Raw genomic sequence first — 13,518 nt, forward strand, 5'->3', positions numbered from 1 at the left:
GGACAAGTGTTCTTTTGTTCTCAAAAGCTCTGTTTTCAAGTGCTTTTTATCCGTTGATGTGACTGTGTCTGAGCCTTTGCTAAGGGTACTGCAGCTGGATTGTGTAGTGGAACCAGGTCCAGAAAAAGAATCACTCAAGAATGCAAGTAAACAGGATGTCAGATGTTATCCTTAGTCTATTTCCCTCAACATAGCTTTTTGGCTGCAAAGTAAAATGCCATTCTTCTAGCTTGTGCTTATACACAGTGATGGCTGACAGCAGGAACAATCTTCCTCTGCTTGGCATGTTGTCACCGTGCAACTCAACATGTTTTGCAAGGCATGATTGTGACATATCATCTCGGTGAGACAGTATGAGGACATGTGGCCATTTCTTGGAAGAATTTCCCAGCCTACCTTCTTTGAGCCCTGTTGTGCCAGCACAGCTCCCCACGAGGCTCAGATTTGTCTGACCTAAGAGGCAGTTAGCATCTTCCTCTTGACAGAAACCAGATTTTCACTGGGGCTAGACTATATATTGACAGCTTCTTCCCAGACTGGCCCATGAGTATCTCATTTCTAAGGACCCCTGAAGTGCTGGCTCACCTCTGTTTTCCCAGAGCACTCGCTTCCTTCTCTCTCCTCCCTCCCCAGCATCCTCCTCACTTCCTTCCTTTACAGCTTCTTGCACCCGTTGGTTTTTTTTTTTTTTTTTTTTTGTGTGTGTGTGTGTGTGTGTATGTATTTCTTCTTCTTCTTTTTTAATCCCAATGAATTTGTTTTGCAGATTTTAAAAAGAAACCCAGTGTTATCCAGGACTTTTTTTCCCCCCATTCATTCTATTTCCACATCTCTGAGTGTGAGCTCTGTGGTTTTCAAATCCCATAATTGGAGTGGCTTCCACTGTTGCCTAAGAAAAGTTCTTTTAGAGCTTTGCGCTGCAAGCACGAGAAGAGAACTCATAAAAAGGAAGACAACAGCAGATGCAATCGCGGATGTGGCTTAGTCCTTGCAGCTGCCCCAGAGAGCTGTTCGGAGTGTACAGTCCTCAGTAATGAATCCAGAAGAACGCATCGTGACATGGCTTATATCTTTGGGAGTATTAGATTCCCCCAAAAAGACCATCTGTGATCCGGAGGAGTTCTTGAAGTCCTCGCTGAAAAATGGGGTAGTGCTATGCAAACTGATCAACAGACTTAGGCCTGGCTCTATAGAAAAGGTAAGGGAAATTTGCAGTATCTTTGGGGTTGCTTACCACAAGAGAGCAGCAATAATGTCACTCTGGAGATTTTCGATTGCCTGGGTCACGGGACGCTCCTACTTTAATCTCTTTCTAAGACTTCGACTTTCTTTCTGTTTTTGTAGTTGGAAAAAGTTGGAAAATGAAATGTTATCCTTTAGTAATTGGCCACCGAAGATTAGTACAGTAAAAACCTGTTACACCACTGGTGTGAGGGACAAGGAGAAAACCCATGTCACGAGCTTGCTCTGTCATAAAGATGCATGTTATACCTCCCTGTGTACTGAGGACATGTTTTGAACTTGGGGTACATGTGAGTCTGAGGAAAAATGGGATGATTTATAAGAGATACAGATGGTGTTTATTGACGGTATGACTAAATTCAGTGTAGATTTTCTTCACAAAGAAATAAAATACCCATTGAAAGAAAGAAAGGCTATTTAGCAACCAGGAGAAATAATCCAAAATGTTACAACACATTCTGTTAAAACAAGAGACACCAAATATATGTTTCAGATGCAACATGTGTTCAAAGTGAAACTAACCTTACTCTCTTTTCAAAATCCAAAATTGTGAATGTTGGAAACCCATGGTCATGAGGATGTGATTAAAAAAGTGGGCACTGGGATTTCCCTGGTGGTCCAGAGGTTAAGACTCCACGCTCCCAATGCAGGGGGCCTGGGTTCAATCCCTGGTCAGGGAACTAGATCCCACATGCCGTAACTAAAGATTCCTCATGCCGCAGCTAAGACCTGACACAGCCAAATAAAAAAAACAAAAAGAAAAGTGGGCACTTTAAGTAAGTTTATAGGTGGAACCCTACTATTATTTTCTTAAGGTCAGTAGGGAATGTGATGCTGAGTACAGTTCTTTTGCTTATAATTTCTCAACTTTCAGGGTTTCTCTAATTTGCTATTACTATGCTTTGGCAGAAAGCATGAGAAAAAGTTTGTAAGTAGAGACGGCTTGGGACTAAGGGTTTGGTGACATTTGAAACAAGACCGACCGTTTAGATTTTTGCATCACTTCCTTCAGTGGTTAATTTCTCTTCCTGGATTGACAGCAACGTTGGCCCTGCCTTAAAAAGCCTACCTTATCTACTTATCAGTGAATGATGCAATGATGTGACCCGCATGTGATGACAGTCTCCAAGTGACATTTGACTCTGTTTCCCTAGTACTGTCTGGAGCCCCAAACTGAAGCTGACTGCACCAACAACATCAGTGACTTCCTGAAAGGATGTGCAGCCCTTCAAGTGGAGGTAAGCCCACCCAGGTTGCCTTCCTCGTGGTCATCGTTTTTCACTCTGCTAATGAAGATGGTGTTGTAGTAAAAGTACTTGGTTTATTTTCACTGTGAAACAGAGGAAGCATTTTATGGAAACCATGGTTAAGATCGGTGGTCCCCAGTCGTGGCTTGCTAGTTTGTCTTTTCCAGAAACCAATTCCAAAATAAAACAAAATAAAAATTCAAAATAAGTACCTTCTGGACTTCCCTGGTGGTCCAGTTGTTGAGACTCTGCGTTTCCCCTGCAGGGAAAAAGAGTTTGATCCTTGGTCAGGGAACCTGCATGTCACCAAAAAAAAAAAAAAAAAAAAAAAAGAAAAGAAAAAGAAAAAAAGAGCAAAATATGGTACCTTTTATCCTACTGTATAGCACAGAGAACTATATTCTATATCCTGTGATAAACCATAATGGAAAAGAATATAAAAAATAATGTATGTATATGTATAACTGAATCACTTTGCTGTACAGCAGAAATTAACACAACATTGTAAAGCAACTATACTTCAATTAAAAACAAAACAAAAAACAAAACAAAAATATGGTACCTTTAAAAAACAGCACCCAAGCCCTGAAAGCAGGCTTCCAGTGCCAGAGCTTGTATGGTGTGAGTCCCTACTTAAGTGGAGCCCAAAGCAGGCCACTGGCTGCTGCAGAGGGTTACTGTAATCCCCCTGAGTTGGGAAGAGTGGAAAGCTTATTGTCATTTTTTCCCACTAACACTTTAGAACAGAGGCCTTGAAAGAACCTGGCCCTGAGGTAGAAACTGTAAGTTAAATTACGTTGCATTCTTTTATGTTATGTGGCTCCTTACAGTAAGTATAGGGGGTGTTGCTGAAAAGGAGGTGATACTTTTGCCTGTGTGTCAAATTATTTAATGTCTCTGTGCCTCAGTGTTTCTATCTGTAAAATGGACACAATAATAGCTACCTTATGGGGTTGTGGTAAGGATCAAATGAGATACTGCATAATAATTTAGAGCTAAGACCTCCAACCTCCAAAGATCTATGAAGTAATGTACGTAGAGTGCTCAGCTCAGGATCAAGGACATAAGTGTAGATGTGCATTAGTAGTATTACTTGTGGAGAAGTATTAGTAGTGGTTTGAGCCTGGATTCGGACATTAGACTGCTCAGGTTCAAATCTCAGTTTTCGGGCTTCCCTGGTGGCGCAGTGGTTGAGAGTCCGCCTGCCGATGCAGGGGACACGGGTTTGTGCCCCGGTCCGGGAAGATCACACATGCCGTGGAGCGGCTAGGCCCGTAAGCCATGGCCGCTGAGCCTGCGCGTCCGGAGCCTGTGCTCCGCAACGGGAGAGGGCACGACAGTGAGAGGCCCGCATACTGCAAAAAAAAAAAAACAAAAAAAAACCAAACAAAAAAAACAAATCTCAGTTTTCTCCCACTAGTAGGTTTATGACGTTGGGCATGTTACTTTACTATGCCTCTCTGCCTCAGTCTCCCCACCTGTAAAATGGGAAGAATAGCAGCTCCTGTCTCATAGGGTTGGTGTGAGATTTCAATGAATTTGTGTCCCGGAAGAGTGCGTGTTACATAGTAAGTCTTCTTCAAGTGTTAGCGATTAATAGTAGTAGTACAAGTACCTTTGCCCCAGATAAACTTTGCTTCCTTCAGAATTTTTCCTAAAGCTAGCCATAGCATCAAGCTATGCTTGTCTCTGAATATTTTATTCCAGATTTCCCTATTGCCAAATTTTAGCACTCTGTGTGTGTGTGTGTGCATGGGCACATGAGTGTGTATGGCTTTTGAGGTAGGTGTAACCTACTCTATATGCCTTATGGAATCATGTCTGCTATGAGAAGATCATGGTATTTTCTTTTTTATTTGATAAATAAAAACATGGTGAGGTTGCCAGTGATTTATGCACTCTGAAGCTGCCAGAAGGTATACCGAGCTTCTTTGTGGTTCTAAGAATACTAGATGATACAGAAACACCTCCTGGGGGACTTCCCAGTTGGCGCAGTGGTTAAGAATCTGCTTGCCAATGCAGGGGACACGGGTTCGAGCCCTGGTCCAGGAAGATCCCACATGCTGTGGAGAAACTAAGCCCGTGCGCCACAACTACTGAGTCTGCACTCTAGAGCCTGCAAGCCACAACTGCTGAGCCCATGAGCCGCAACTACTGAAGCCCGTGCACCTAGAGCCCATGCTCTGCAACAAGAGAAGCCACTGCAATGAGAAGCCTGTGCACTGCAATGAAGAGTAGCCCCGACTCTCTGCAACTAGAGAAAGCCCGTGCGTAGCAACGAAGACCCAACACAGTCAAAAATAAATAAATAACTAAATTTAAAAAAAAGATAAAAAGGAACACCTTCTGGGTCTGGCATTGTTGGAGAATGAGTCATTTCACATAAGTGGATTTTTCTGATAACTAATGCTTACTCCATTAATTTTTAGCCACTTTGGATACAAATCTTTCTAAAAAAGTATAACATAATTTTCGTTTCTTACATGAAAGGCACCAGGCATACGTTGATTTGTTTTTGATAATTCAGGCTGGCCTGAGCATCAGATGAATATTGTAAGGAGGCAATATCTGGCATCATGGTTAAGCACATACCTTCTCTAGTTTGACAGACTTGGGTCAGAGTCTTGGCTCTGACTGTGTGACTCTGGGAAAAGTTACTTGGCCTCTCTCTGCTCCAGTTTCCTCATCTGTGTAATGGAGACATTAGTAATATCTACTGCATAGGATTGTTTTAAAGATCAAATGAAATAATGCACTTAAGACACACTTCATATGTCACTGCACATAAGACACGCATAATAGCTGCTCACACTGTTATTACTAGGTAGTGTTGTACACAGAATTATGCCTGTAAAACAAAAAAAGCAAAATTATGTCTGTAAGGGGTGTATAGCAGCCATACCGAGGCACTCCTAGAACCCTGAGGGAAGCCTAATAAAATCAGCACATAAGGAATGAGACTGAAAGCAAAGCTGGGGTGTACCCAAGCAGCCAAGAACACTGACCATCCAGTCTCAAGCTCCCAAGTAGCTAGGGAGACAGACATCAACATAAATATTTGCAAACTTAAAAAAATTAATTATTTTAAAATTGAATATATTTGACATACAAAATGGTGTAAATTTAAGGTGTATGATGTGTTACTTTGATAGATTTATGTATTGTAATATGACTGCCGTTGTAGCTCACATCACCTAAGTATAGTACAATATTGTTCTCTGTGTTCACTACAGCGGGCATTAGAGCACTACGGCATATTTGCTACTCGTTGCAAGTTGGTACCCTTAAACAACGTCACTTTTCATACCCTACCCCCACCCCTTGGTAACCACCATTTGACTCTCTGTTTTTTTATGTTTGACTTTTTTAGATTCCACATATAAGTGAGACCATACTGTATTTTTCTTTCTCTGTCTGACTTACCTCACTTAGCATAATGTGCTCCAGGTCCATCCCTGTTGTTGCAAATGGCAGAATATCCTTCTTTCTTATGGCTGAATAACAGTCCATTGTGTGTATATGCCACATCTTTTTTTTTATCCATTCACCCACTGATGGGTATTTAGATTGTTTCCGTATCTTGTCACTTTAGATAGAGTATCTCTCAGACAGTGCCTAGTATAGGGCATGCTGAATACTTTTTTGTTGACGCTATAAAACTGTTAATGTATGAAAAGCAAGAAGAGCAGGGCTTGATTATTGCCAAGAACACACTATTATTTATATAAAAAAGAGTGGCAGCTTAAAATGGTCAATTTGGAAATGTAGAAAAATGAAGCTGGAGATGCAGCAGAACACTGACAATTTGAGTGTTGGCTGTGGGGCACAGTGACCACATGAAAGAGCTGTTGCCTTCTGACCCTCTGGGTGGCCAGTTGGCCTCTGCAAGTGACCTCCATCTTTCTGTTCTCATATGGCCGCAGTGTCCTAGGGTCTCTAGGGGATCACACAGCTAGCAACTGGTCAGGGAAGTCTGCTGAAACACCTGGGAGACAAAGGTATCTCTGAAGCACCTCCCAGACTTAGTTTCTCTCTCTCTTTTTTTCCAATATTTCCCCTTTTTCTTTTTTTTAAATTTAATTTAATTTTTTAAAATTATTTTTTATTGAATGAAAAATCCTTTAAATTCTATAGTGCTTTACAATTTTCAAAAGTTTCACACACATGATTTCATATAATCCCATAATAACCCCTTTTTTCCCCCATCCCTATATTGCCCCTCCCACCTTCCCTCTTCCCACAGGTAACCACTAGCTTGTTCTCTATATCTGTGAGTCTGCTTTTTTTGGTTTTATTCACTAGTTTGTTGTATTTTTTAGATTCCACATATAAGTGATATCATACAGTATTTGCCTTTCTCTGTCTGACTTATTTCACTTAGCGTAATGCCAAGTCCATCCTTGTTGCTGCAAATGGCAAAATTTTCTTCTTTTTTATGGCTCAGTGGTATTCCATTGTGTGTGTGTATGTGTGTGTGTGTGTGTGTGTGTGTGTGTATATAATATATCACATATTCTTTATCCATTTATCTGTTGATGGACACTTAGTTTGCTTCTATACCTTGGCAATTGTAAACAATGCTGCTGTGAACATTGGGGTGCATGTATCTTTTCGAATTCGTGTTTTTGCTCTTTTTGGTTATATACCCAGGAGTGGAATTGCTGGGTCACATGGTAGTTCTATTTTTAGAGAAACCTCCATACTGTTTTCTACATTTCTACAAACCTACAAACCTAATATACAAACCTACAAACCTAACATACACCTAATATACAAACCTAAAAACCTAGTCTACAAACCTAATATATAATGTTTTCTACATTTTCTACATTTCTACAAAACTCTATTTTTGAGAAACCTCCATACTGTGTTCCACGGTGACTGCACCAATTTATTTATTTATTTATTTATTTATTTATTTTAAATGTATTTATTGGCTGCATTGGGTCTTTGTTGCTGCACACGGGCTTTACTTGTGGTAAGCGGGGGCTACTCTTCATTGCAGTGCAAGGGTTTCTCATTGTGGTGGCTTCTCTTGTTGCGGAGCATGGGCTCTAGGGCACGTGGACTTCAGTAGTTGTGGCACGCAGGCTCAGTAGTTGTGGCACACGGGCTTAGTTGCTCCGCGGCATGTGGGATCTTCCCAGACCAGGGCTCGAACACGTGTCCCCTGCATTGGCAGGTGGATTCTTAACCACTGCACCATCAGGGAAGCCCTGCACCAATTTATATTCCCACCAACAGTGTAGGAAGGTTCCCTTTTCTCCACATCCTCCCCAACATTTGTTATCTGTGTTCTTTTTCGTGATAGCCATTCTGACAGGTGTGAGGTGATATATCATTGTGGTTTTGATTTGCATTTCCCTGATGATTAGTGCGATGTTGAGCATCTTTTCATGTGCCTGTTGGCCATCTGCATTTCCTCTTTGGAAAAATGTCTATTCAGGTCTTCTGCCTATTTTTTAATTTGGTTGTCTGTTTTTTCGATGTTGAGTTGTATGAGCTGTTTATATATGTTGGATATTAACTCCTTATTGGTCATATCATTCGCAAAGATTTTCTCCCATTCAGTAGGTTGTCTTTTCATTTTGTCAATGGTTTCCTTTGCTGTACAAAAGCTTTTTTTTTTTTTTTTTTTTTGCGGTATGCGGGCCTCTCACTGTTGTGGCCTCTCCCGTTGCGGAGCACAGGCTCCGGACGCGCAGGCCCAGCGGCCATGGCTCACGGGCCCAGCCGCTCCGCAGCATATGGGATCCTCCCAGACCGGGGCACGAACCCGTATCCCCTGCATCGGCAGGCGGACTCTCAACCACTGCGCCACCAGGGAGGCCCTACAAAAGCTTTTAAGTTTGATTAGGTCCCATTTGTTTATTTTTGTTTTTATTTCCTTTGCTTTAGGAGATGGATCCAAAAAAATATTGCTGTGATTTATGTCCAAGAGTGTTCTGCCTATGTTTTCCTCTAGGAGTGTTATAGTATCCAACCTTTAATCCATTTTGTGTTAATTTTTGTGTATGGTGTTAGAGAATGTGCTAATTTCATTCTTTTACAAGTAGCTGTCCAGTTTTCCCAGCACCACTTATTGAAGAGACTGTCTTTTCTCCATTGTATATTCTTGCCACCTTTGTCATTGATTAATTGACCATAAGTGTGTGGGTTTATTTCTGAGCTCTCTATTCTGTTACATTGATTGTCTCTTTTTGTGCTAGTACCATACTCTTTCGATTACTGTAGCTTTGTAATATAGTCTGAAGTCAGGGAGCATAATTCCTCCAGCTCTGTTCTTCTTTCTCAAGATTTTTTTGACTATTTGGGGTCTTTTGTGTTTCCACACAAATTTTAAAATTATTTGTTCTAGTTCTGTGAAACATGCCATTGGTATTTTGAGGATAGTATCTTTTGAAACATGAAGTTTTAAAATTTTGATGAAGTCAAATTCATCTTTTTTTCTTTTGTTGCTTGTGTTTTGGGTATCATAGCTAAGAAAACCATTGCCTGGTGCAAGGTCATGAAGATTTACTGCTACATTTTCATCTAAGAGTGTTCAAGTTTTGCTCTTACATTTAGTTATTTGATCCATTTTGAGTTAGTTTTTGTGTATGGTGTGAGATAGGTGTCCAAATTCATTCTTTTACATGTGGATATCCAGTTGTCTCAACACCATTTGTTGAAAAGACTATGCTTTCCCCCACTGAATTACTTAATGTAGCTGTGTAGTAAGTTTTCAAATCAGAAAGCATGAGCCCTCCAACATTGTTCTTCATTTTCAAAATAATTTTGGTTATTCTGGATCCCTTGTGTGCCCATATAGATTTTAGGATAAGTCTGTCCATTTCTGCAAAAAAGCCAGCTGGAATTTTAATAAGGATTGTGTTCAGTCTGTATATCACTTTGGGGAATATTGCCATCTGAACATTATTAAGTCTTCTGATCCATAAACACAGGATGTCTTTCCATTGATTTAGGTCTTTAAAATTTCATTCAACAATGTTTTGTAATTTTCAGTGTACACGCCTTATACCTCCTTGGTCCAATTTATTCCAAAGTATTTTATTCCTTTTGATACTACTACAAATATAATTTTTTTCTTAATTTCATATTTGGGTTGTTCATTGCAAGTGCATGGAAATACAGTTGATTTTTGTATATTGATCTTGTGTCCTTCAACTTTGACTTGTTCATTAGTTCTAATAGTTTATTGGATTCCGTGTGACTTTCTTGTACAAGATCATGTCATCTGTTCACGGAGATACTTTTGCTTCTTCCTTTCCAATCTGGATGCCTTTTATTTCATTTTCTTGACTAATATGCCTGGCTGAAACCTTCTATACAGTGTTGAATGGAAGTGATGAGAGTGGACACCCTAGTCTTGTTTTTGATCTTAGGGGGAAGCTTTCAATCTTTCACCATTAAGCATCATGATAGTTGTGGGTTTTCAATGCTCTTTATCAGGTTGAAGGTGTTCCCTTCTATTCCTAGGTTTTGAGTGTTTTTATCACGAAAGGGAGCCAGATTTTGTCAAATGCTTTTTCTGCAGCTGTTAAGATGACCACTGATTTTGTCCTTTATTATACTGATATGTTGTGTTACACTGATTAATTTTCATCTGTTAAATCAATCTTGCATTCCTGGGATAAATACCAATGGATCATGTTGTATATGCACATAGAGATTTGTGCACATCTGTCATTATTCTTGACACATCTTTCTTCATAGAAATGGAATTACTGTGTGAAAATTTGATACTCTCAAATTCCTCTACAAAAATGCTGAAGTTATACCCTTACCAATAGTGTAGAAAGTTCCTTCTTCTTCATGTCCCTGGTGGCCCTGGATATTATTTATCTTCAATGTTTGCTAAAACGTTGGGTGAAAATGGTATTTCATTTATTGCTATAATTTGACTTTCATGATTCCTAGTGAGTTTGGATATCTCTCATGCCTTTATAGTTCATTTGTATTTCCTTTTCTGCAAACCAAATACATCTTTCTTATTTATTTACAGAATGGAGAGGGCAGGGAGGACACTCAGGCCTCAAGTGGAAATCTTCCGGAACATATGGAAGAATCCTCATGTCTAGGTAGAGTGTCGCTAATGTGACCAGGAAGCCCCTTGACAACACTGTCCTAGCAATGCTAGTTTTGTCTTTGTTCTGCGTTTGAACTTGGCGGGAATCAGGGACAGATACAGTTCTTGCGATCATTTGAGAGTGGCGAGGGTGCTACCTCTCTGACTGCATGGTCCTGGCTACAGCCCCAGGAAGGACTGGTCTGTCTCAGCTCTAGTCCTCTGGTTTTCCTTTCAGCCAGCCTTTCTCCCTGCCTCATCTCCAACAGGTACTTCTGCTTTGTCACCTGCCACCCTTATGACCCATACATTGCCAGGGATACCCTACCCTCTCCTATTCTGCTCCTGGGCCAACCCTTCTTTGTAAAAAAGATGTTTTGTTCATGAAGGATATCATTGAATGTATATGAGGCTCAGTTAGTGCTTCTGTCTCTCTTTCTCCCTCCTCTCTCTCTCTCTCTCATCAGCTGGTATCAGTATGGCTTTTTCTTTGCCCCCACCTGCTCACTGCCTCCTGTCTCCGTGAGTCATCCCATCTGCCTTGTCACTGGAACAGCAGGGGCGCCCTCCCCAAAGTGGGGCCTGTGGGATGGACGATCTGCCATTTCCAAGGGGCTGCTCTCATCATGAGTCAAGGCAAAATCTCCCGTAAGAGAGCTCCGGCTCTAGGAGAGCAAAGCCTCCCTGGAGCCAAGTGCCTGGAGTGAGGCAGAAGGCCAGGCAACTAAGCAGTAGCTGCAGTGGGTAGCAGCAGACCTTCCTTCAGGCCCTGAACCTGCCACCTTCTTTCGGAGAAGTCACAGTCCTCTTCCCTCGGCCTCGGTTGACTCATCTGTAAAATGAAGAGACTGGAGTAGTGATTGGTAATGTCTCACTGTTGGACACTGTTTTTAACTGGCCCGTTTCCATCAGTTTCCGCTGGGGAAAGCTTTGTATATTTAGCCGCTCAATTTGAGCTAGTGGGAAGACTAAAGAGGATTTTGTAAGTTGTTGGTCTTTTTTTTTTTCTTTCTTTCTGTTGAGCCAATCTGACACTCCTACTGGAATTGCCCTGAGTTACATCAAATGACACCCATGACTCTGGCCATCCTAATCTACCGACTGCATTGTATTTCTGTAAAAATTGGACTTCAAGTAAGGTCGGAAATATTTCCCATCTATCACGAACCTTTTCATTCTCCATCAAAGAGAGGATCTGATGTGGGGCCTGTTATCCGAGAGTCCGGGAAGGGCAGCCAGGACAGCTGGGGGAAAGGAGGGATGTGGAGGGCCGCTGGAGAGCGCTTCCTTGCTGGGGTGTCTCAGCGGCTCACCAAAGAGCTTGGGGGGGTCCGAGCTGCGTCGGGGGCTGGAGGAGGAAGCGGGCCACCAGGTAGGGCTGCTCTGTGAGGCCGGGATTCCCACCCGAGGCTCTGGCAGAGGCCCGCTTCAGGCCAGGCGGCGGCAGCCCGGGGCTCCGGGCCGAACCGGGCGGCAGCAGCATGCGCAGTGTGGCCGCCGCCGCTGCTCCGCGGTTTCTGCTGCTGCCACGGCTATACCCGGGCGGCGGCGGCGGCGGCTGCTGCTGCTGCTGCTCTACCCTGCGCCGCTGTCACTTCCAGTTCCTACTTCGGAGATCCAGGTCCGGGTCACTGCTTCCACGCCGCTGGCCCGGTCCCGCCAGGCCGCTCTCCCTCCCGGGCTCTGGGCGCCGGGCTGGAGGGGGCCAGCGAAGTACTGAGAGCAGGGTCCGGAGCGGCCGCGAAGGCGGCTTCCCAGGGCAGCCGCTGCCCGCCCGCCGCTGCCCCTCGCGCCCTCGACCGGCTCGCTGCCAGCGCACCCAGCGGGGCGCGTCTCCCGCACCCAGCTTTCCGCCCTCCCAGCGTCCCCGCCGCTCTGGAAACAAGAACTTGAGGGCAAGAATCTGGCTTCCCTTTATATTAAAAAAGGGGGGGCATTAAAAAAAATTCCCCGGACTAGAGTGGTTGCGGGCGCTGCACGGAGTTTGGAGACGGGCGCCCCCTCCTCGCCCGAGTCCAGGAGCAAAGTTGCAGCCGCCCCTCCCCGCCCCGGAGAGCCGAGCCCAGCTCTCCAGTTTCGCCCTGGTGGCGGCCGCGCTCGGGGCAGGGTCCCAGCTCCGGCCGGGTGGAACGGTTCCCGCAGCCTTGGCACGGGCTCGGCCGCCCGCTCGCTGGCCCCGTGACTCGGGAGGGCGAGCGGCTTCCCGGAGGCGGCGGCGGCGCGGCTGGACCGAGCGAGCAACCGGAGGACCAGCGGGCAGCGGCCGAGCCAGGTGACCTGCCCCGGGGCGAGAGGGTCAGGGGAAGGGAAGCGCGCGAGGGCCTCGGGTGGGGGCGAAGGACCCCGGTTGGAGAGGAGCCGCCTTTCCTCCCCGGGCCGTGGCCGCGGGGTCCGTCCTCCGCCAGGGCCTCGCGGGGCTCTGAGCTCCGGGGTGCGGGGAGCGGGGGCGGGGGCCGCGGGCGGAGAGCTGGGAAGCGCCAAACTTAGGGGCGAGTTGTCCGGCTCTGGCCGTGAGCTTTGCATCAGACCGAATTCCTTCTTTCCCCGGAACCAGGGCGGGAGTCAACAGTACTATTTTTTTGATACTAACTTGACCCCCCCCCCCAACCCCCGGCATCTGTACATTTGGGGATATTTTCGGTGTTGAGTACACAGGTCTGTCGCAGGAATGGTCTGTGGATAGGGAAAGTCCTGTATCTCCAAGGTGTTCAACGTGCCTGTGGTTAATTTTGAGTTTTCATTTTCCAGTCATTTAGGAACCCAACAGGTATGTGAGCGATTTAGTTTCTTAGCTCTAGAGTGGAGAGCCCTTAAGTTTATCTCTGTCTCTTCGAGAATCTTATATTTTCATTTTTGGTTTGATATTGTTTTTGGATCTAGGGGTGACTCACATGATTTTTTTTTCTTTTCTTAATGCGTAGTGGGAGTAAAAATAGAGTCCTAAGGGAATATATTTTTCTA

General features: G+C 44.1%; 1 protein-coding gene across 8 annotated transcripts in view; it reads left to right on the forward strand.

Moving 5' to 3' along the window:
• The first annotated feature begins 1,018 nt into the window (after positions 1-1,018).
• The window catches only part of ARHGEF6 (Rac/Cdc42 guanine nucleotide exchange factor 6), a 116,283-nt gene continuing 103,783 nt past the window's right edge, over positions 1,019-13,518 (forward strand). For 4 of the 8 annotated variants that reach the window (XM_060086995.1, XM_060086997.1, XM_060086996.1 and 1 more), the window contains exons 1-2: positions 1,019-1,198; positions 2,397-2,480. In XM_060086995.1, the coding sequence (XP_059942978.1) occupies positions 1,034-1,198; positions 2,397-2,480 (249 nt within the window). In that variant the 5' untranslated portion in view covers positions 1,019-1,033. Of the gene's footprint in view, positions 1,199-2,396; positions 2,481-11,522; positions 11,540-11,663; positions 11,697-11,887; positions 11,930-12,742; positions 12,830-13,518 lie in introns of those variants that run through there. The other 4 variants (XM_060087002.1, XM_060087000.1, XM_060087001.1 and 1 more) reach the window with 4 other exon arrangements.

The sequence above is a fragment of the Mesoplodon densirostris genome, chromosome X, assembly GCF_025265405.1.
Source record: "Mesoplodon densirostris isolate mMesDen1 chromosome X, mMesDen1 primary haplotype, whole genome shotgun sequence".
Taxonomy (NCBI): domain Eukaryota; kingdom Metazoa; phylum Chordata; class Mammalia; order Artiodactyla; family Ziphiidae; genus Mesoplodon; species Mesoplodon densirostris.